The sequence below is a fragment of the Lacerta agilis genome, chromosome 1, assembly GCF_009819535.1.
Source record: "Lacerta agilis isolate rLacAgi1 chromosome 1, rLacAgi1.pri, whole genome shotgun sequence".
Classification (NCBI taxonomy): Eukaryota; Metazoa; Chordata; class Lepidosauria; order Squamata; family Lacertidae; genus Lacerta; species Lacerta agilis.
Window position 1 is genome coordinate 127,822,999 of NC_046312.1, and position 24,852 is coordinate 127,847,850.

A 24,852-nucleotide genomic window follows, 5' to 3' on the forward strand; every position below is an offset into this window, starting at 1 on the left:
TTTCCAGGCTAAACATACCCAGCTCCTTCAAGCACTCTTAGTAAAGCTTGTTCAGATAAACAATATCTGGGGCTGTTCCCCGGGCTGTTGTATTTCAAATGGCACGAGAAGGGATTTGAATATATCCCCACATTTTTTTTTTTTAAATCCTCCTGCCGCCAGAAAACTAGCATCTCAGGAAAAAGGAGATCCCTTGGGTGCTAATTTTCAGGGGCTGTGCAAAACCTTTTTCTTGAAGATGCTTGTTTAGTACAGGTAGGCAGTTTCCTACATTTCAGCTGCAGGCTGAAATGGTACAGCCCCACATTTAACAACCACACTCTCTTCAACTAAACTCCATATGTAGCTACTGCATCTCCATTCTATTGTACCTAATATTCCAAGACACTCTTTAAGAAGTGCGAGTAGAACTTGGCCCTGCTTAGCCTCCCAAGATCAAGGTTAACCAAGACCACCACTGGTTTTATCATCATAGTATATTCCATAGACTTCTGGTAGTCCTTTGATGCTTTTACAAAGGAACACAATGCTGCTGTTTCTGGATGCCCAGAGCAAGGGACTCTTAGCCTTCATTTTCCAACCTTCTGACTCGGTTCATTGAAGTCCAGCCATTCCAGATTGCAAAAGGTTTGCCTGAGCATCTGTCCTGCAGGCACTTTTTCATACCTTTGTTTCATTTGGCTCATTTCCCTATAATATAACTGCCATTTAAAAAACGTTCCCTGACATTTTCATTCCCACTCCAGTGTGCAAGGAATATGCTTCTTGGAGGTACCCGGTATTTGGTCGGCCTCTGTGGGATTCTGGGCTGCATGGAACTTTGGCCTGACCAAGTGAGCTTTTCTTCTCCTTGTAGCATAATAAATGCAAAGGTCCTCCTTCAGAAAACAGAGTGTTGTCAGATTCTCCTTCCAGAGCGAGTGCTTGCTTGCACATAAAGATATTGCTGCATTAGGCAAGCTAACCGATAATGCTCTTAACCATGAGATCCAAAAGCAGTTTGTGTTTGTGCCGGGGGTGGGGGCTTGTTGTGGTTTCACTAAAGCTGAGCTGCCAATAAACTGAACAGGGGCAGAAGGTTTATCAGAGTGATGGGTAGAGGCCATAGAAGAAATAGGTACGTGTGGTGTGTGGTTTGCACAGGAGAAACAGGAACTGAGGAGATGAAAAATGCATAAGGAGAGCTGGAGGAAAGCACTTAGTTCAGCAGAAGGCCAAAGATGGCAAAGCAGCAAGCGGATGAGAAGAGAGAACAAAATTTAGATTGGCAAGGCAAAGTGAATAAAAATATAATAGGAACCCTTCCAAGTATTTGCACCTGTTGCTTCCATTCGGAAGTAACTATAGAGAGTAACAGCTTCTAGTCATTGGTCCACCAACTGGTTGCAACCTGAGGCTGTGTTCAGTGTGGGAATGCCACCTATTTTTATGCACATTTTTAGTGGAGAATTGGCCTTAAGCTTTAAATCCTTGTAACAAGCACAAATAGAAGGTTAACTAACAAAAAAACCCTCCATTCTGAAAAGGTGGGGGGTGATTGATGGAGGGGGGGGGGGAGGAGAGAGAGAGAAGTAAAGCACAATTCAGCCAGAATTAAGCACTGCTAATACATTTCACAATAGGGACACGGGTAGCGTTGTTGGTTAAACCACAGAGCCTAGGGCTTGCCGATCAGAAGGTTGGCGGTTCGAATCCCTGCGATGGGGTGAGCTCCCGTTGCTCGGTCCCAGCTCCTGCCCACCTAGCAGTTCGAAAGCACATCAAAGTGCAAGTAGATAAATAGGTACTGCTCCGGCGGGAAGGTAAACGGTGTTTCCGTGTGCTGCTCCCCAGAAGCGGCTTTGTCATGCTGGCCACATGACCCGGAAGCTGTACGCTGGCTCCCTCGGCCAGTAACGCGAGATGAGCGCTGCAACCCCAGAGTCGTCCGCAACTGGACCTGATGGTCAGGGGTCCCTTTACCTTTACATTTCACACTTTAAGAAGCTGTTAGCTCTGAACTCGTTAATATCCATCTTTCACATCCAAGCCCTTAGCTTACTGACTCTTGTGGGTTTATACAGCCAGCCGCACAGCTGTGCATAGTTTGTGTTGGATAATTAAAAATGGCAGTGGGCTAACTCAGGGGTCAGCAAACTTTTTCAGCAAGGGGCTGGTCCACTGTCCCTCAGACCTTGTAGGGGGCGGACTATATTTTGAAAAAAAATATGAACGAATTCCTATGCCCCACAAATAACCCAGAGATGCATTTTAAATAAAAGCACACATTCTACTCATGTAAAAACACCAGGCAGGCCCCACAAATAACCCAGAGATGCATTTTCAATAATAGGACACCTTCTACTCATGTAAAAACATGCTGATTCCCGGACCGTCTATGGGTCGCATTTAGAAGGCGATTGGGCCACATCCGGCCCCTGGGCCTTAGTTTGGTGACCCCTGGGCTAACTGGAGGTTGAAACCTTCATAGGCACCAAGATGATGGGGGCTTTGCCTGGCACAATATGCTTCTTCAGCAAAATACTTGTGTAGTTCACACACAGGCCCACTTCATACATAATCTGATGGGGCAGACATGTAGTGTGTCACATGGCCACACAAAGCTTGCGTATGTCATCAGGAGCCGTATGGGAGCAGCTGCAGGTGTCTGGCAACCATTCCCAAATGGGTGATGTCTGAAGGTGGACACAGCCATGCAGTGAAGGTTGCTGCAGAGAGAACCTCTTTATGTGTGTCCGAAAGATGATGCATGTTGGAGATGAGGGGGAGAAATATGGAAAATACTAGGATAATGGATAAGTTTTGCTAGTATTGGAATAGATTCAACCAGCTCAGAGGACATAGCTGGGTCAAAGTTATGCATAGTTAAAGATGTCAGGGGGTGTTTTGAAGCTGCTAGATAAATATAGTATTTGTACTCTTGTTTTATATGTGTGTGAATTGGATTTTTGTATGTTGTGATGTTTTATGAATGTTTTTCTTTATTTTTTTTACAAAGTTTGTTTATATTGTTAATAAATAATAGTAAAATGTTTCAGGAGGGTAACATGAGTGGTAATTATAATCTCTGTGTTCTCTCTGTGGAGAGTATAACACTGCAATCGAACGACTCTTTGCGACAATTAAGTGTTTGTGGCAAGTAGCTGGGGAGTTTTGATGGGTCTGTTGGCAAGGCTGAATGTCAGATTTGACCTCAAAAGACAAATGTTTGCAATTTTCGTGCCAGGTAAGTCCATTATTACCAACCAATTATTTTTATTTTTATTTTGTATTCCACACTTTCATGGAGTACTTTAAATTCACAACAGTTTACGGGGGGCAGAGTTGTGTTACCAAGAGGTCCTTGCTTCCTGCTACCCCATGGGATTTAGAGGCAAATGTGGGGTTTGAACTTGGGGTTCCTACACTTACATTCAAACTGAGTAGTAGCACTGAGTACTTTCGTCCCTCTCCAATCTTCCCCCCTCTTTAAATCCAGACAATACTCAAGAACATGAAATATGTGGTATTCATAACAATTCTTTTTGTGTTCATACTAGTGAATCAATTCCAGAGGAGAGCCTGAGGAGAGCCAAGCAGATCGGCTTCTCAGATAAGCAGATTGGGAAATGTCTTGGAGTGACTGAAGCACAGAGCAGGGAACTGAGACTCAGGAAGAACGTAACACCTTGGGTGAAACAGGTATAACTTGTGAATCGAGAGTTCAGTCTGTCTCTGGGTTTGTGTCAGTTTCACAGGTGGTCATTTATAAGTCCATTTCACCGTGTTGCTGCACAAAGGTGATTTTTTTTAAAAGGTCCATGCGGAAATTTGTATTTAAACACATATTCTGTATGCTTTTCTAAATATGTTTTAGCACTTTAAAATTAATCTTTGGATTATCATTTATTTTTAGCTGCGTCACAAACTTTTGAAAAGCACTGGATCCCCAGGATAGCTGTGTTCCAATTGCATATTAATCTGGGAGGGGCAAAATAGCTCCGTTTGCATCAAAATTCACAGAAATCGAATTCCTCAAGCATCCCTAGTATAATTACTGACACAGCTGTTTCATAATCATGGAAGCATCCCTAGTATAATTACACACACATCTGCTTCATCATTGTGGAAATTAATCTTTCGAGATAGGGAGGCAACATTGTTTCCATTCTACAGATGAGAAACTGAGATCCTGACTACACAAACTACTCATCACTTGGAAAAGCAGTCCTCTGTTAGCTGTGACTGTGGGGAATCCTGGTGCCTTTCTTGGAGACAAGCAAGGAAAATTTGAGGCTATAGAATCAATGGTTACCTTTTCCAGTAGTTGTTTATGCTTATTGGGTGGAAGTTCTCACCACCACTAATTTATACTTATATCAGGCATGGCCAAACTTGGCTCTCCAGATGTTTTGGGACTACGATTCCCATCATCCCTGACCACTGGTCCTGTTAGCTTGGGATGATGGGAGTTGTAGTCCCAAAACATCTGGAGGGCCAACTTTGGGCGTGCCTGGCTTACATCCTTCCTATGAGGTAGATATCAACAAGAGGCATTGGTTTTCTTGAGACCACCAAGAGAAATTCCTTGGTCTTAATTCATCATAGAATTGCAGAGCTCGAAGGGGCCCCAAGGGTCACCTAATGCAGTCCCTTGCAATGCGAGAATCACAGAAAAGTTTCACTCCCACATCCCCCAGTTAGCTGGAGGGCAGCTTTGCACTTTGAGCATGTTGAGGAACCAGTGGGCTCTCTTTGTTTAGCAGCCAGGGATGCAGTGGTATTTCTTTGGCATAGACAAGGGAACGCCCCCAGTACCTGTCACTCGCAGCATTTATTACCAACAACCAGTTAGACTAGAAGCATGACAAAATTGTAATGTGTTCTATTGCCCCCCCCTTTACATCTTACTGAAATAGACAGAAGTATATCAAATGGATTGAAAATTACATGGAAAGATGATACTGAGATCACAGTAGAATGAAATGTGTGGGGCAAAGTATGAATGACTCAAAGAAAACTATCAGAAACTCTTAGGGAAAAGTCCTTAAATTTATTACACTTACGGTATGTTCAATCGGTCTGCCTGGAAAGGGTTACAAATACAGCAATGAGTTTCTGCTATATATGTTACACTACCATTAACTCTTAACAATTTGGGAGGAATAAAATGAGAAAGTTGCATCTAAGAAACTTAAAGCATTTCTGTTGATGCAATTCTTTTTACACAGAATTCTTGGTACAGTGAGCAAATAACCAATGCAGAAAAATTGACTTAGCTACTTAAGTTAACTAGAGGCAAAGCTAAAATATTTGTATATACCGTATTTTTCCACCCCCATTTATAAGATTCCCCCTATTTTGGGGGACTCCAAATTAAGAAAACATCCCTCAGCACTACCTGTGTATAAGACGAGCCCCCAATTTTAAATCTATTTTTTTTGGTAAAAAACAACAAAAAAACCCTAGTCTTATACATGGAAAAATACAGTATACATACATACATACATACATACATACATACATACAAGAAGAGAAGAAGGGTTTGGATTTGATATCCCGCTTTATCACTACCCGAAGGAGTCTCAAAGCGGCTAACATTCTCCTTTCCCTTCCTCCCCCACAACAAACACTCTGTGAGGTGAGTGGGGCTGAGAGACTTCAAAGAAGTGTGACTAGCCCAAGGTCACCCAGCAGCTTCATGTGGAGGAGCGGAGACGCGGACCTAGTTCACCAGATTACGAGTCTACCGCTCTTAACCACTACACCACACTGGCTCTCCCATATAGTTTTGCTCTCATATCATATTCAAACCAGGGACATATGCAGCAACAACGATCAAAGCCTTTTTGACAGATTATGAAAAAGAGACCAAGTATGAACTGTATACCTGCTATCTTATGGGGCATTTTTGGGAAAAGAAAAGGCTAAGGAGTAAACCCTTCACAAATCTGGTGTAGAGTCCTTGAGGTGGTTAGGTAATGTCTTGTGTGCTTCTTTCCAGCAACTCCTGCAGCCAAGCTAGTACCAAATGTATTATTGATTGCTCTGGTTTCCTTTGGATCATATCAGTGAGGCCGAGGGGGGTGGATCTTGTTGTCTTGGCAGCCCAGGACCACTATACACACTGCCCAGGCTTGAGCCCCCCAGGGAAGTCACTTCAGTGCTGCTAAAAGCAGCAAAAAGAGTGCAGGAGGCAGCAGTTATGAGCTGCCAGTCTCTGCAGCCACAGCAGTTTGACTTCACCCCTGGAGGAGCACTCCATTGTCTCTTGAGACAGATGGATGCCAACAATGAACTGTAATATTATGATGAAGTATGCAGAAAGCCTCAAAGTGGCCAACGGATCTTACGTATATGTTTTACCTAGGCATAAGGAGGGAAATGTATTAAACACATTACCTTCTGTTAGTAATTACAATGTGTAATTTTGTCTATTTTGATCTTTGCTGTCTGTTTTTGGATGTTGGATTTCCAGCACACCTCACCACCACCAAGAGACTCCTCCAGTTAATAATGTCCCAGGACTCAGACTAGGAATGGGAGAGAGCGCATAACTGGGATGTCTGGTGCATTCCAGGTCAGCCAGGGAGCTAAATGTCTGGCGGACCTGTGCGGCTGCTTGTCTTGCACATATGCAGGGATCTCAAGTACAGAATCAGTGCATTGATCCTTGATGTCTGGGCCATTTCATCACACCCCAGTTCAACACCTCACACTGTATATCTCAGTGAGGATTCAAACCCTCAAGTTAAGTCATTATGCAGAGCACTTGGAAATATGTGCTTGACTTCCTTCGTAAAATGACATCCCAAGTAGCATGCTTTGCTTGAGGCCACACGGAAGTTGCAGGGCTTTTGACACAGCCTCATGTGAGCAAGCCATTTTTTCTCTCTCAGAAATGTGAGGGAGGAAATTTGAGATTTAGTGTCATTCCACCCTCATCCACACTTAACATCCTTGGGAAGTTGTGCGAGTGAGACCTTCCTTCTCCAACTTGCATTGGATTAAACCACCTGCCTTTGCTTCAGTTTCAAGCAGGAAAATATAAAAGGTTGGAAACAGTTGGTGTTGACCCTTCATGCTGTGTGACCGTGAAACGTGTGGCTCCTTTTGTCTCCCTGCAATAAATTTTTATAGGATAATACTTTATTTTAAGTGTCCCATCATTGCAAGTTCATTTGGTATTCATTGTGATAGCGCTGAGCATAATACGTTCATCTGGTATTCATGGCGATGTCACAATTGCTTCCATAGGTGTTCCATAGTCATTTGCACATTTTGGTGTTCGATTAAAGGAAACGGCTATGAATGTTCTGCCAGCTGTCCCCCACAACTCTTTTAAAAAGATCATTGAATTACTTCAAGAGTCCTTTGCACCCTAAATCGCTGTTGTCCAAGTTTATATTCCCTTTCTCCTGGCTTTCTTAATACATTCTGAACTAGTTTAGGCAGGTGTGTCGATTTTGTGCTGCTTCGCCTTGGCAGAATGCATGAATGCCACCTGTCCTTTAGTTGAATGACCAGTGGAAATCTATCCTTCATAAAGTGATTCTGCTTGTGACAGAAAAGGGCTCACTCTTCTTAGACACAGGCTTCCCATGCTGCTGATGTGAGGGAGTGCCTCTCTGCCTCCCTTGGTACTGTGTTTTTACAAGGACCTGCAGTTACGCTTTGCCCTCTCAAGGGTAGGGAAGAAGGGGTTTGCTTGGTCAGATATTGCCTACAATGTGGGGCTAACAGTGCAAACTAATTCAAGGAGCATCAGCTGCAAGCCATGGAACTGCAGAGTAAATATGGGTAGAATTAGACTGCATGTGACCCAAAGGCTCACCGGCATTTGGAAGCTAAAGCTAAAGGTAAATGGACCCCTGACCATTAGGTCCAGTCGTGTCCGACTCTGGGGTTGCAGTGCTCATCTCGCTTTACTGGCTGAGGGAGCCAGCGTACAGCTTCCGGGTCATGTGGCTAGCATGACTAAGCCACTTCTGGCGAACCAGAGCAGCGCACGGAAATGCTGTTTACCTTCCTACCAGAGCGGTACCTATTTATCTACTTGCACTTTGACGTGCTTTCGAACTGCTAGGTTGGCAGGAGCTGGGACCGAGCAACGGGAGCTCACCCCGTCGCAGGGATTCGAACCGCCGACCTTCTGATCAGCAAGGCCTAGGCTCTGTGGTTTAACCCGCAGAGCCACCCGCATCCCTTTATTTGGAAGCTATATAATGGTTATTTTAGGCAGTACTTGGGTGCTTCCAAGGACCTGGCTATGCCCAGGTGGATTTTTGACTTTGGACACCAGGCCTCCATGTTGTATTACAAACAGCTTTTGAAAGTCCCCTTAGTTTTTAAAGCAAGTTTCTACGTGAAATGTGTGGTTACTGTTTGAGAACTACAAGCAAAAATATTCCCTGGCTCTGCGGAACTAGTTGTGTGAGATCCTGGCCACTGTGAATACCACTGCCCAAAGTGAACTAAATAACCAACAATCGCAGTGATGATGGCAAGTAGTTAATTACACGTCTCTTTGTGCCAAAATGCAATATAGCAGCTTAAAAAACTTAACACATGGAAGCTACAACAAAGTGTTGCCGTATGGCTGTGCTCCTGTTCAGGGGTCCAACCTGTCAGACATGCCCTCTTCATGAGGTCCCATGCTTCTGTTTCTGCCTCCCCAGCAGTCACCCAACTTTTTGTGCCAGATGAGCATGCTCGATCTACTTTGGGCTGTTTCCCCTCCTTAGGAAGTTTTATTCTTTAGCTATCTCTGGGGTCCCTGGAGGTTGCTTGTGTGTGGATGGTGTCATTTTGGTGACATCGGGGTTGGCAGTTGGAAATTACATTCCATATCCCTATATGGGATTTAAAAAGTAAGACGAATAATGCTCAATGGCTGATTGCTGGTGTATTGTCTATAAGTACTTGAGCAGGGAGGAGAGAGAAAGCGGCGAGCCTGGAGACTCACTGAGTGGAAAGCAAGAAAAAGTGAAGCATGAAATCCTGGCCTGGAAAACAGTTGTTTTGTGTTCACATTTACCATTTCTTCCCTTCCTCTGCAGATTGACACACTGGCAGGAGAATACCCTGCTGTAACTAATTACCTCTATGTCACATATAATGGTCAGGTAAGTGCTATCGTTTACTTCTGTATGGCTTCAGAGTATTATGATGTATTTTCTCCCATTACTGTCTATTGACCTTGCAACTCAAATTCACTCACTCCAGGGATAGCTCACGGAAGGGTTAGAGCAGCTGGCAGAGGCATAATCCCATTGGAGTACAGGTGGAAATGTTTGCCTACTATTGTTATTGAGAAAGTAAAAGTGTAGCTGGGAGCGTTATAGTCCTTTTGAGCAAGCATTGCAGGGATGCAAGCAATGGAAAATCTTACCCACAGAGCCACAGTTTTGTTCTTTAAGTTCCAACATCTATAAACAACAAAAAGGAAGCCTTTGCTCTTTGCTCTGGACTACCGATGAAAGAGCAATCGATGCAACTTTTGCTTGTGAGACTTGTAATGTGGGAGCTTCCTCCTCCCCTCACTTCTTGCAAAGTTGAACCTCTCCCTACCAAATTCAATTTACGTGGCGCAGTGCGTTTTGAGCACAGTGGGTAGCTCTGTCCCATCCCATTTCACACCACTTACTGACAATGAATTGCATAATGAAAATGCTAACACCCTGGCAATTTGTAAAAATGAATGCGAAGTAGGTGATTACTTGGAGCAGCTTTATGGGCATCGGGGCAATGCATTAGAAATAGCTTTTGGGATGTGAGTTACAAGAAAGAGAGAGGTTTGGTCTGGAGGGTGAGGCTGACCTCTTGAATGCCACTGTAGCATGAGGCACAAACCAAAAGGGCCAGAGAGCCAGTACAGTCATGCCAAATCAGTTTGGCACATATCTCTGCAAGAGTTGAAGATCAGAACACAAACTGTTAGGAATCAAAATCACTTAGTGCATAGTAAAAGCAGTAGGAAGAATGAGGACAATGCTTAGCTGAGGCAGTTGTGAAAGTCAGGCACGACACACTAGGCAATGAATTGGTAGCTGGGTAGATTCCCAGACAGGCATGGCAATACAACTCTTATACACAAAACTCCTGTTAGCCTGAGTTGAGGCCCGGCAAAATGACCATGTTACATAACCTTTAATAATGGACGTTTTCCTGGGCTACCATAATATGAAAAACAGATGAGCTATCAAAGGTGGGCGTCAATTCATACAGGAGGGCCAAAAGAGTCACCTGTGTTGCCCACAGAAGGACCTGGGTTCACAGACCCCAACATCTCCTGTTAAAAAGGTTTGTGGGGGAAGCAGGTACTTGGAAAGGGCTTGACTATCAGAGTGGACTGTGCTGAGACTGTGAGATAATTTAGTCTGACACATAATTTGGCAGCTTCAGAAGCTCCTTCCTAGACAGAAGCATTACTCAAATATTGATAAAAATAATCAAATCAAGCTATCTGTTTAGTCCTTTTGTAGTTGCCCTTTTCAACTTGTTATATGACTTGACTGTCGGTTATAGATAGGTAGGTAGGTAGGTAGGTAGATAGATAGATAAATAGAGGTGAGCCTGGCTGAAGCAAAAATGCTTGGGGGGAGGTGGGGCTGCAGGGAGTAAACAGAGATAAGTTATGGTGTCTGTACTCTTCATCTGTGCATCCCTTTTGCTCTTTAAATCGGACCTCCATCCTCCACTTTCTATGAAACAGTGGTCCTGAGTCAACTGAGTCACTCTTCATAAATGGGACTCTTCAAGCATAGCTCTTGCTTTTGGACTCTAAACTCAGTAGCATAATGGATAAGGGTACTATGACCTCACTGATGTGAGTCCGTAACTTTAATGGTGTCCTTTAATTAAAAGCATTCATTATGGCTACAATATTCTGTAAGCCAACATTAATCGTTGGAAAGATTAGAAGGCTACTTTAAATTGGTGTGTTCCTTCCTGTTCCACACTGTTGAGTCAACAGTGTGATGCAGCAGCTAAAAAAGCCAATGCAATTCTGGGCTGCATCAATAGGAGAATAGCATCTAGATCAAGGGAAGTAATAGTACCACTGTATTCCGCTCTGGTCAGACCTCACCTGGAATACTGTGTCCAGTTCTGGGCACCACAGTTCAAGAAGGATACTGACAAGCTGGAATGTGTCCAGAGGAGGGCAGCCAAAATGGTCAAAGGCCTGGAAATGATGCCTTATGAGGAATGACTTAGGGAGCTGTGTATGTTTAGCCTGGAGAAGAGAAGGTTAAGGGGTGATATGATAGCCATGTTCAAATATATAAAAGGTTGTTTTCTGCTGCTCCAGAGAAGCGGACACGGAGCAATGGATTCAAACTACAAGAAAGAAGATTCCACTTAAACATTAGGAAGAACTTCCTGACAGTAAGAGCTGTTCGGCAGTGGAATTTGCTGCCAAGGAGTGTGGTGGAGTCTCCTTCTTTGGAGGTCTTTAAGCAGAGGCTTGACAGCCATCTGTCAGGAATGCTTTGATGGCGTTTCCTGCTTGGCAGGGGGTTGGACTGGATGGCCAACTCTATAATTCTATGATTCCTGTATCATGTGACTATTCATGCCACTACCTTTCAGCAAGACACAGAATGCATCTCACAGGAATGTATCAGAGTCTTAAAATTGAGAGGAACCACTCTCTAAAATGTATAGACTCCTCCTAGACTGGGAAGTCAAAAGAGGAGGAAGTTAAATCGGTAATGGTCCAATGGGCCAGAGACTTTGGCTATAATATTCCAATGGAAGTCTGGGAAAAATTATGGAGGGAAGACGTGAAGTTTACTGCATGTTATACTCCATGAAAATGCTTTACCGGTGGTATTTAACACCATCAAAATTGGCCAAAAATCTACAGAACCAGGTCAAGCATTTGTTGGAGATGTAGAGAGGTGGAGGGTACAATGATTCACATGTGGTGGAATTGTAAGAAAATAAGGGAATTTTTGGATATAATATACAATGAGCTCAAAAAGATGTTTAAAATCTCCTTTGCAAAAAAAAAACAAAAAAAAAAACCTGAAGCCTTTCTACTGGGTATAAAAGATATAGACATTCCAAAAAATGTGAGGAAGATCTTCTTGTTCGCAACAGTGGCAGCAAGAATCTTAATAGCCAAAAAATGGAAAGGAGATTCCTCTTTGACCAAAGTGGACTGGCAGATGAAATTATTAGAATACACAAAATTAGCAAGGATGACAGGAAGAATTAGAGATAATACAGAACAATTGTTCACTAGAGAGTGGGACATTTACAGAAAATATCTTAAAGAGCATTGTAAAAACGTGAATTCTCTGGCAGGCTTAGAATGACCCTGTATGAACATAGAAAACCTTATTAAAATAAAAATTTGGGAGAAGTTTGGAATGATAATGAAAAGTGCACTACTCAAAAGAAACCTGGACTTTCAATGGGGTGACTGGAAGTCATAATAGAAGTTGTGCTGTAAGAAATTAATTTATTTTTTGTAATTTGTAATATCCTTTGGTTTTTTTCTTTGTTGACTGTTTTTTCTTTTTTATAATCAATAAAGCAATTTTTTTTTTTAAAAAAAAGAATCTATAAATTGGTCTTACAATTAAGGTAAATCTGAGTTTCCAAAAATCTGTTTCATTCAGTGGCATTAAAGTAAACTAAATGAGGTGAAAGTTAAGTCCCAATAATCAAAATTTATAAATAAAGAATTGTGAGGTTTCTTCTCATGAATGCAGTGGATGCTGCTGAGAACAATTCTGGATGACTTCGCGTACTGTGTTCTATTTTAGGAGCATGATGTAAAATTTGATGACCATGGAACGATGGTGCTGGGTTGTGGACCATATCACATAGGTAAATCTTGTTTTTAAGTATCTCTGCCTTTCCAGACTAGAAGATCCTGTAAAAATGTGTTAGGTGTGTTAGGCACCCTCTTCTGCAATAAAGTTTCACGTTGTCCTAGAATTCCACATGCAAAATTTACATTGTGCCATTGCTAGAACATTGCATTTTGTCCATGTAGAACCAAAGCCATTTCTTTTTTGCCAAAGATTTTAGACTGGTTCTAAAAATACAAATTAAAAACCTGGAAAGTGCCGGTATAGATGTAACCACAGTTAAGAGATGGTGAATGGGATTTTCCCTCCTGCTTTGGAATACGGGCCCCTCAGCCAGAACCATGAACTGCTGAACTACAGTGAAGGTGCTATTTAGTACAGTGGTACCTCTGGATGCGAACAGGATCCGTTCCGGAGCCCCGTTCACATCATGAGCAGTCCACATCCCGAGCGCCGCATCTACGCATGTGCGCGACATGATCCGGCGCTTCTGCGCATGACATCATTCGATGCGTCTGTGCATGTGCGAACCACCGAACCTGGAAGTAACCCGTTCCAGTACTTCCGGGTTCGTAACCCTTGTCAAACGCAACCTGAAGCGTTCATAACACAAGGTACGACTCTACAAGGATGGCAAAGGGGCCTGGAGACCAGGAGTCCTATGGAGAAGGGGTGAAAGAGTTGGGTATGTTTCATCTGGGGAAGAGAATTAATCTGAAGGGTTGTCACAGAGTGGAGGGAGCAGATTTCTGTTCTCTTGCTCCAGATGTCTGGGCCAGTGGCTTCAAATGACAAGAAAAGGATTCAAAAACAGTAGTAAAAACTTCCTGATGGGACAGACAATAGTTCCTCCCTCAGAAGGTGATGGAACTGTCCTTCATTAGAGGTTTTGTAAGTAGAGATTGGTTGGCACCTCCCAGAAGTACCTTAGCAGTGGATATCCTGCCTTGGCAGTGGGTTGGACTAGCTGACTTTGGAGGCTCCGTCCAACTCTATGGTTCTATGAACTCAAGTCTTTCACAGGTATTGCTGATGTTTGCACAGGTTTTTCACTTTCTGGGAGGGCACATGTTATGGTTACTTGGAGGCTTACATGGAGGCAGTTGGAATCTTTGCTCTTCCCTTAACCGCTCCTGATGTTTTAAAACCTGCCTGCATCATGATCTCCTTTTAAAACTTCACCTGGTTTTGCTCTTTCATTGGCAGGGAGCAGCGTGGAGTTCGACTGGTGTGCTGTTTCTTGCATCCGCACATTGCGACAGCTCTGTAAGAAAACAGTTGTCGTGAACTGCAACCCGGAGACAGTGAGCACTGATTTTGATGAGTGTGACAGGCTCTACTTTGATGAACTGTCACTGGAGAGAATCTTGGACATCTACCAACAGGAGGTATTTTATTTATTTTTTTAATCCAAAATCCAAACAGCCTCAAAAAAAGAATCAAGGCCAAGGTTTCCTAAACCACGCCAAACAGTTTGCAAAGTCAGTCTCATTGTCCCCTTTGGCTGGGCACTACTTTAAAAAAACAACAACCCAACCCTGGCATTATATTTTGCATGGCATTGCAGTTCCTAACCAACTGCTCCATAATGACTGCCAAATAAATATAGAATTATTTTCCAAAGATGACATATTGCACAGTATTTACAAGCTGATTTAATTTATTCCACAGTTATTTATGGATCAAATTGTCCTGCCCTTGCTGAGCTTAGTTTTAACCTGTGATTGTGAAAGCAATTACACACATGCTTAATTTTATGCATGAGGACAATGCCATTGAAGCTAACATGATTTTTCAAATGCCAAACATAGCTTTCAAAAAGTTGCTCTGATAGATGGGCAGCAGTTTTTGAAGGTCTCTGTGCTGCATCAGCCTGCTCATCATCTTGGACATCTCCCAACAGGAGGTAAAAAAGCCCAAATAGTCTCAGAAGAATATAAACCAAGGTTTCCTAAACCTTCCATTTTGCAAAGTCAGTCTCATTGTCACCTTTGGCTCGGCGAAGTGCTTAAGCAGAATACTTAAAAATGTATTTTCTTTGCAACTCTGTTCCTAAAATGCTTGAATTCGTGACCCTGTCTCCTACCAGGGCAGCATAAGCTGCAATCCAATTAATACCAACTGTCAAGTACCTTTCTCTCCCCCCCCCCTCTCGGGGGGGGGGGGATTCAAAGAAGCCAGGTGTAAAAGCCTCCAGGCTTGAGGACATGAGAACACTCCTTTTGTTAGGAACAAGGCCAAGTGCCCTTTCGAGGTCAGAGCACCAGGTCAGAGCACCAAGTAGTGTTAGTGTTGTCAGGCTAGAGGAGGGAGGGAGGGTTATTTCATATTGTCCTGGAGCTTACTGGGAGGAGAGAATGGTTAACTGGGGCTTTGGCAGCCAGAGCTGCAACAACCCTTGGGACTGGTGCACCCCAGAGGGTGCTGCTCTGGATAACACCCCCTTTTTTACAGAGAGTTGTTTTGGGGGTGTCGAAGTGGGAAGCTTAAAATTCCACGTATGAGAAAGCAAAAGAATAATAGAATTATAGAAGCAACCCTGAGGGTCATCTAGTCCAACCCCCTGCAATGCAGGATTCTCAAATAAAACTTCCCTGACAGGTGACCATCCAACCTCTGCTTAAAAACCTCCAAGGAAGGAGAGTCCACCACCTCCCAAAGGATTCCATCCCCCTGTCAAACAGCTCTTAACGTCTGAAAGTACTTCTCTTCTTGTAACTTGAAGCTATCGGAGCAGGAGAAAACAAGCTTGCTCCTTCTTCCATGTGACGGCCCTTTAGATATTTGAAGATGGCTATCCTATCTCCTCTCAGTCTCCTCTTATCCAGGCTAAACATACCCAGCTCCTTCAACCATTCCTCATAAGGCTTGGTTTCCATCATCTTGGTTGCCCTCCTCTGCACACGGTTCCAGCTTGTCAATATCCTTCTTAAATTGTGGCCCAGAACTGGATACAGGACTCCAGATGTGGTCTGACCAAGGCAGAATAGAGCAGGACTATTACTAGAACCTCGTCCTTTTCTGGATCCAAGCTGTTCTCTCTACCTTGCTTCTGATTTTGCTAATAGATGGTTTAGTTTGGCAAGGAGCTGCACATAATCAACTTGTGGTTTTCTTGTCTAAGTTTCTCTCTGTTCTCATTTTCTATAGGAATGCGATGGCTGCATCATCTCTGTAGGAGGGCAGATTCCAAACAACCTGGCTGTGCCACTTTACCGGAATGGAGTTAGAATTATGGGTACTAACCCGCTGCAGATTGACCGGGCAGAGGATCGATCTGTATTCTCTGCTGTTCTTGATGAGCTGCAAATAGCTCAAGCGCCCTGGAAAGCAGTTAATTCCTTGGTATGTAGACATACATCTAATCTGTGCTGAGTAATTTAAAGAGCAGCAGTTGAAGGCTTAAGCCACTGTTCACAATTAATTTTCTTTGTCCGTGTTTAGAAGGGTGCATTCATCCTGCAGCATGGATGTAGGAGCAAGCAAGCTTGTGGCCTAGCTGGATCACAATCCTCTCCTTGGGTTTATTCCTTGCTATACATGTGAGGGCTTTGAAGATGAGTTTCCTCCCCCCGCTCCACTGTGTTCTGCTCATTTTTTTAGGCAGTTACAGTTATGGATCAGTTTCTGAGGCACTAATTTTTTTAGGAAGCACTTTTGGTGTCCAGGAACTTTGAGTGGGGGGGGGTATTCTTGCTCTGCCATGCCTGTCTAGAGCACCCAGGAGAGCCTTGCATGCTCCCCCTCCCCTCCCCTCTTTCTGTGTGACCATTTTTAATTACCCACAACATCGTTTCATCTGGACTGAGAAACTAGCATGAATTGTGGTTTGTTTGAAACAAGCTGACTTGTTTAAAACAAGCCTTAGCTATTGTTAACCATGGTTTGGCTGAAATGACAAACATGGTTATGCAGAAGTATCCACATGGAAGAATGGAAGGAAGTACAGGACCTCAAGCTTTGGCAGGAGCAGACAGAGAGGTGGGGTCTGCACCTGACCTCCCTGCATACCAGGGTGGAATGGGGAAGCGATGGGGTAGGTGTGGTACAAAGACCTTGGCAGAAGCACCAGATGGGCTCCGCTGTGGCACCTGCACTGTGCCAACCTCATCGCCACCTTGCCTTCCTGCTCTTTGTCTTGATATGCAGCAGTGGCAGCCAGAGAGAGGTCAGATAAGTGGCCTAGCCCAACCCTGCTGCCTGATGCTGAGCTTTGCCTCCTAGGGTTGTTTACATCATGCAGAACAATGGTTCAAACACACCCAAAATGTTAAGCACCCCACTTTCATTTGCAAGGCCTCTTTTGTGACCTACTGTGTGGTATCGCCATTCAGGGTGGTTAGGTTCCTTCTCCCTTCTAAAAACCTTTGAGAACACCCTTCCGCTCCTCCACATACAGATTAGCTTATTCAGGTACACCGAAGACGGAGAATGTATCCAAATTTTACTTGTACAAACATGTCTAGGCAGTCTCAGTATCTTATATATATATATAAAAGATCCTTTTTCAACTTTTTAGGAGAATGCTGTTGAATTTGCTAACTTGGTTGGCTACCCATGCTTGCTGAGACCTTCCTATGTTTTGAGGTAAGCCTCCCCCCCCCTTACAATGTAAATTGAACTTCCTACATTGTTTGCACTATCAGGATACTGCTGTGCTACGTATGGAAGCTGCTCAGTTTTTAGACCAAGAAGCTGCAAGTCTGATAGATACCGAGACAATGATAAAGTATTAGGCCTGTCCGGTACTCATATATCTGAGCCAACAGCAGGCTCTCTCAACTTAATATTGTATTAAGAACTTCAGTGTAGGGTTCTTAGTCATTTTGCCATTTGTCAGCATCTCATCTCTTTTTCTATCTTTTACCTGATTACATAGTATTGACTTTGGACTGGTTGCACCAAACCAATGTTAGGGCTATTTGCTCCCCAGTTTCCAAATCAGAAGAGTCTCCTAACCTGTGGTCCCCTGTGTTGTTGTTGTTCAGTCGTTCAGTCGTGTTGTTGTTGTTGTTGTTGTTGTTCAGTCGTTCAGTCGTGTCCGACTCTTCGTGACCCCATGGACCAGAGCGCGCCAGGCACCCCTATCCTCCACTGCCTCCCGCAGTTTGGCCAAACTCATGCCAGTCGCATCAAGAACACTGTCCAACCATCTCATCCTCTGTCGTCCCCTTCTCCTTGTGCCCTCCATCTTTCCCAACATCAGGGTCTTTTCCAGGGAGTCTTCTCTTCTCATGAGGTGGCCAAAGTATTGGAGCCTCAACTTCAGGATCTGCCCTTCCAGTGAGCACTCAGGGCTGATTTCTTTAAGGATGGATATGTTTGATCTTTTTGTGTAGCAGCCAACAGTTAACCTTGACTTTCCCATTCCCATATTGCCCTAGTCCCTTCACTCAAAGCGCTTGGGTGAATTCTCCGAGGAGTCCTGGTGGGTCAGACCAAGAAGCTATCTAGCTCAACCTCCTTTTCACAGTAGTGACCTACCCCCTGCTTTGGAGAAGTCCCAAGCAGGGAATGAAGGCAACATTCACCCCCTGTTGCTTCTCTTTCTCTCCAGCTCCCCTGCCCCACATCAGCAGCTGATAGGAAGGTTTCATTTGGCATTCCTGGCTCACGGGTGGATCGACTGACTTTCCATGAATTTACCCCATCCTCTTTTTCTTCAAAGCCATCCAAGCGAGTGACCATCTTCACATATTTTCTTCCCTTCCCAGAGTACCCTGGGTTATCCTGCTCCTCAGCCTACATACTTTTCAGCCATCTCCTCCTAAGGCTTACTTCTTGGAAGCCACTCTGGTCTGGGCAGTAATTATTTCCCTTCACTTTCTTGCTTCCTGCTTGCTTGGATCAGATCCACCTGAGCAGAGACAATGATGATCGCTGCTGATGCTCAGGAGCACCTGATGATGGCAGGAGTGCTCCTGCCTTAAGATCTGTTGTGGACTTTTACAAAGCTGAAAAACACAATCAAACTGGATCCTGTAAATAGTCTGAAAAGTTTCTTTCTCCAACACCGTGAAAGAGTGATTTCTTAACTGGACAATTGGGTTTTGGTGCTTCAAATCCTAGAAGATTGTGGTGGTGATGCTATTGTTTTCTGTGGATAATGCCCACTCAGATGTTCTTAACTGATATGTCTGTTTAGCAGCTCAGTTAATCCCTCATGCATCCATCTTTGACGGCTTCAGTACCAGCTATGAGGTGTGCGTACAGTCGCTGTCTTGCAGGACTAAAAAGTCACATGGAAGTATTGGGAACAATATCTTGGCAAATGCTGCCCACACAAATATGTGTTTGGACCTCTCCATGTACAGTATACCCTCATCAAAAGAAGAAAAGATGTCACCTAACGTGTGTGTGTGTGTGTGTGTGTGCGCGCGCGCGCACATGCTACAGTGTCAGAAATGTAGAGAAATTGACAGCTACTGGTAATATCTTAAGATTATAAAAGGCCCAGGAAGATGAGTCAAAACATTCTGACATGTACTAGGCAATATAAAAGTCAGCTGAATCCCCTTAGTAAATCACAAAATGTCATCCTTGCTAAAAAGAAAAATAACAACAACCCTTGTTTCTTTCATTTACTGTAGGAGTGGTGAAGTAGATCTAGCCATTTCATTCACTTTATTTTTTATTTTAAAAGATTTATATACCACCTGTCGTAAATGCTTCTGGCAAGTGTACAAGAATAGAATTAGTACAGTAATCTTAATATACAATGTAGTTAAAAACAGAGTACGGTAGTTGAGCAATCCTAATTCTGGGAAGCTGGTGAAACTTATGTCAGTTTAAGTCATGTGTAACTCCTGGCAGAACTAGGATGGCATAGGCCCAAATTCACCCCAGCAGATCTTGGGTTTGAGTTGGGCTGAAGTAGAACATAATCAGTTCCCGGGTTTACAGCATGTGCTAAAACTGTAGCAAAGTTGGTGCCTGCTTTCTTTCTAGTGGAGTCATCCTGTAGTTAACACTGTCATCTTTGACATGCATGGAAGTTTGCATCCTATAGCTTATATCTCTAGCATCCACCACTGGTTTGATAAATAGAATTTGACCTTTTGGAATTGGATACCGCGTATTTTCCACTCCTATAGTGATCAGTAGAGAATTTCTTGTATAACAAAATATAAGGCATATACCATGTGAAACAATTACAAGACAAAGGCTCCAAAGGGTGGAGACAACCCTCCTTACAAATAGACTAGTTTTGCTTAGATAACGGTCTAAGCAGTGGTTGGCACACCACAAGTGGACCTGGTCTAGCGGTAGCCCAACGGCATGCCAGAGAGGCTGTTGTCCTCCTGGAACCTAACAAATTACCATTAAATGCCAGCATTGTCCAAATTTCTAACATTTATTGTTGCATATTATTCAATTATAAGATGCGGAGAGGACCCCTCGGAGTAATGGTACACTAGGAATGACCCTAAGGATGCCACAGCACACATCTTGCCAGCCTCATTTTTTTCAGTTATTGAGAAATATAGGCATACCTGTGTTGTGTTGACCATATCTACAGTTTCAATGTGAAATTCTCTTTCACCTGTAAGAGTTTTATGTCAAGTATTGTGCCATGGCAGCTAATTTTCTTTCAGGATATGGCTGACAAAACAAAACAAAGAGAGCTGGGAATGAGCTGAATCAATGCGCAGAGATGTTCTAAATACTCCCTCAACGAAGCTTAATGTGGCAAAGTGCTTATTCACAGATGAGAGGGTGGGAAGAGAAATAGAGTTTGCTGAGCACAGTTCGCAAGTGCAGATGGAAATTGAGTTGAAGCCTTCCGATAATAAAAGAGAAGCAAACTATCCATCTGAGGGATGCAACCCTGGCACTGAAGGAAGCGGAAAGAATGTTTAAGCAGGGGGCGGGATTCTGATAAGTGCAAAAGGCCTTCGTGATATGATTAACTGTGAGTTATCGTTAAATAATTCAATTAAAACCTCTTTTGAATGGGGTTTTTTAAAGCAATCCACAGGATTCTCAAGCCTATAAGGAATTCTTTGATCTGTTCTGAAGTGCTGATCTTTTGTTTAGAAAGACAGGGACATCTTGCAAAAGGAGGTTTACTCTTCTTTTGAAGGTAATTGGCACATGGAATAACTTCCACATAGCTTTAATGGTTTCGTCCTCATTAGTTCCAGTAGAATGTTTAATAAAAAGTAACTAGAGATTCCATAATATGAAGTACCGTACTATACAAGAACTGATGCAGCATAGTGATTAAAATTTTGGTATGATACAGCAACAGTACCAGCTGCATAGATAAAACTGTATCCGATTCCAAAAGCATTTCAAACACCAATTTCTCTTAAGGAAAAAAAAAAAAGATGTTCCACAAATAGGTTAGCCATTTGCCATCTTTGGGCTCTTCTGGACAGGGATTTTGCAGCACTTGGATCTTTTTGGATTTTCCTGCATCATTCCACACAGTGGCGGCGGCGGCGTTTCCTTCTGCTTGTTATTCCAGAATAACATAGGCACAAGACTGCAATGTTTGAAGGAAGATCCGGTATGATCCTGCTATATGTTCAGTAGTGTGGAAGGTATTGGGTGTATTCCTGCTGTTTCATATGGTGCTTGAGCAACACCTGTTTTGTGCCACTTCTGAGTCACTTCAGACCAGAGATCAGGTGGTATTGGAGCTGTTTAGGGAAGTTTTTAATGATTGATGTTTTAATGTATTTTTAATCTTCTGTTGGAAGCCGCCCAGAGTGGCTGGGGAAAGCCAGCCAGATGGGTGGGGTAGAAATAATTTATTATTATTATTATTATTATTATTATTATTATTATTATTATTATTATTATTCAGTTGGTGGAGCATGAGACACTTAATCTTGGGATTGTGGGTTCAAGCAATGGTCCTCGTGGTCCCTTCCAACTCTATGATTCTATGAAATTCTGGGGTTAAGCATCAAGGCAGGAGGTGGGAAATTGCAAGAGTCAGATTTTTACTGACAGAACAATTTAAAGAATTTCAGAATGCAAAGGGTGAAGTGATTAAAAACAAAAAAGTAAAGAAAACTACGCACACACACTCATAAACCAGGTTTTTATAGGCAGAATAATTAGAGAATTCTGGAATATCAAGGGTAAAATTATTTTAATGAAAAGGCACCTGGACATAAGTCAGGTTTTTACTGGTTGAATACCAAAACAGGGAAGGGAGGTTTTGTGATGTTCCAGGAGCCGAAGATCCTTAGAACATCACCCCAAAATGGTGCAGATAACAAAATCTGGTCTTATCCTTCAAAAAGAGTAGGAATCATTCTGATGGTGTGGAAGAAATTTTTTAAAAGACAAGGGCATGCTCTATGAACAGTTCACCTAGACAGACTATTAGTTGATGACCTGGTTCACACATTGCATTGAACCATAGTTTAAAACAAACTAAAACAAACCTAGGCCTGGGCTGTCTCTTTCAGGCCAAATGTCAAGATCTATGGGTTTGTGAAAATCAAAAATATTGCTGGGTTGGCCCCAGGCAATGTGTGAGAATACCATGCAATGTCACAGAGATCGTATGCTTTAGCTAGATAACTCAGGATAGAGCATGCATTTGAATAATGGCTTCGTCCTTGTTTCTGAACAGGAAGCTCATACCCTCTTTACATGGATATTTTCAAGGTGGAATCTCATGATGACTTTTCCCATTAAAAAATATTCTTCTTCTGAAGGCGCTCCATGTGGCAAGAGTGCAAACCATGGCTGAAAATCACTATGTTGAGGATTTTAGAATGTATTTTAATAAAAGAAAATAACAAAGCGACTGCATAAAGAGAATGCATACATGGCTTGTGGGGAGGTGGGGTAAACTGAATCCACACCTACCTGTTTTTTCCAGTGTACCTGAACTATTGTGTTTCACATATATTATAGCCAACCAAACCCCACATTCAGAAGACAGTTTCTGAAGCTGAAAAGTGTGATGCGACAGTATCTTTAACCTTTCCCTCCCCCTCTTTCTTCATAGTGGCTCAGCAATGAATGTAGTCCATACAGAAAAAGAGATGAAAAAGTTCTTGGCAGAGGCAACCAGAGTTTCACAGGTATTATACAACACTGTCCTCATTTCCCTCCACTCATTTGATTTTTATTTGTTTTAGGGAACTTGAATATGATTAAATTTGCTTCTCCACACGAAGTCTTGCATGTTCCTACACTTTTAATTTGGGAACTTGTTTGATACTTAGAACATTCTTTATTACAAAGGTGCCTCTGATTTCTAATAGTAACAGTAAAAGATTAAGGCGTTTGTAAATTCGTAGTAGTAGTAGTGTGTATGCACATGCATGTTTGTTGTTGTTGTTGTTGTTGTTGTTGTTATAAAATTTCCAGATCAGGTGAACTTTGCTTATACTCCTATTAGTTAATTGAATTTCATGGCTTCATTTTTATTTTATTTTTTAAAAATGAAAATAAATGCAACTTTTAACTCCATTGCTTTGTGCTGCCTGTGTTTCCTTTGGCCCAAGGAAGAGCGCCATTCCATTTAGCATTAACCTGCTGTCACTATTGGCCTAAAGAGATTGCAGTGTGAATGATGACAGTCACAATTTTCCAGTGAAAGTATTTCAGAAGATCCAGCACAAAATGGTGTTGGGTGTTTTTATTTTGTACTTTTCATGGGAAATAAGTTTGATTGGTGTGCCGGGTGATGTTCAGTTGGAGTAAGAAAAGTGTAGTCTGTAATTTTAAGGAGAATTAATAGCATACGGCAGTGCCCAGGAAACAGATCCTGAGCAATCATTATGTGCAGCATTAAACAATTATACGTTCTGCTGACTTGCGTCTGTAACTGCCATTGGTAGTGATGTGCAGTACAGGATGAAGCTGTAGAAGAGGCGTGAAGAAAGGAAGATTAAGGAGTTTGTTTTCAGACAACATATTGAAATTATATGAAAGTTCTTAAGCCAGTCTGTGGATCTTTCCTGCTAATGTTCTTTAATCGCGCATGACTCCCGAGTAATAATAATTCATTTTGCATATGCAGGAGAAGCAGCCTCCATTACTCACACTCCCCAGAATGTGCTTGTTGGAGGGCCACAACTTTATTTAACTTTTCTAAACTACAAACATTTGCAACAACTTTAACCCTACCCAATCAGTGCGGGTTTCCTAACGCTTAAGCTGAGATAGAGCTCATGGTTTTTTCCATTTAGAGACTCTTCCATTTTCTGGACTGGATTTTCACATTCTCAGAAGAAGCTCGGTTTCCAAAAGCGAGCCCAGCCAGCAGCTTCTCTTATGCCATGTAGGCTGCAAATCATTATGGCAATTTTCAGTTCATTTCCAAATGTCAACTCCATAGCCAAGAGGGGGCTGCAAACTTGCTAAGTCTGATTCTGTTACAATGATTCTCTCTCTCTCTTTCTCCCCACCCCTCATCCTTTCTTTCTACTGAAATATTTCAAATACTAGAATTCATGCCAGTTACTAACACAGTGCCAAATCACAGTCATACAGGGTGTATATTTTTCTTTCTTCTTTGTGATATCAATAGGAACACCCTGTTGTGCTGACAAAATTCATTGAAGGAGCTCGGGAAGTGGAAATGGATGCTGTTGCAAAGAATGGAAAGGTACAAACTTCTTCCTTAAATAATGCTTTAAAAAGAAATCCTTCCCAGGATTTACAGAAGGAATATTAAAGCAGCTTGCCAAAGGTTTCATTCCAAGTTCTAGATCAGGGATGCGGAGCCCGTTTTCACAATGGGGGCAACATTCTCTTCTGGGAAACCTTTCAGGGACCACATACCAGAGGTGGGCGGGGCCAGAGGCAAAAGTAGGTGGAGCAATACATGGACAATAAGCTCATTACTATGTACAACTGCACATGCCTCTCTAATCTCCATCTACGCAAGCAAAATGCATTATCAGAATTCAGGGACCCATTCCAACCAGGCCAAAGCGTGAAACAAGATACAGTATAGCACACTCATCAGTTCAAACATACTTTCCTCCAGGACAGGCTAGCAGAGGATATCTTCTTAGATTGCCCCTGAGAGTTTGATAAATGTTAGCTGAATTTTGTGATGGATCTGGAACGG

General features: G+C 42.7%; 1 protein-coding gene across 1 annotated transcript in view; it reads left to right on the plus strand.

Annotated features, from left to right (window-relative positions):
- CPS1 (carbamoyl-phosphate synthase 1) overlaps positions 1-24,852 on the plus strand; it is a 134,465-nt gene that overhangs the window by 86,894 nt on the left and 22,719 nt on the right. Inside the window, exons 22-29 of the mRNA XM_033170879.1 lie at positions 3,540-3,681; positions 9,039-9,104; positions 12,756-12,819; positions 14,010-14,191; positions 15,954-16,148; positions 17,323-17,390; positions 22,777-22,852; positions 24,307-24,384. Coding sequence (XP_033026770.1) covers positions 3,540-3,681; positions 9,039-9,104; positions 12,756-12,819; positions 14,010-14,191; positions 15,954-16,148; positions 17,323-17,390; positions 22,777-22,852; positions 24,307-24,384 — 871 coding nt within the window. The remainder of the gene's footprint in view (positions 1-3,539; positions 3,682-9,038; positions 9,105-12,755; positions 12,820-14,009; positions 14,192-15,953; positions 16,149-17,322; positions 17,391-22,776; positions 22,853-24,306; positions 24,385-24,852) is intronic.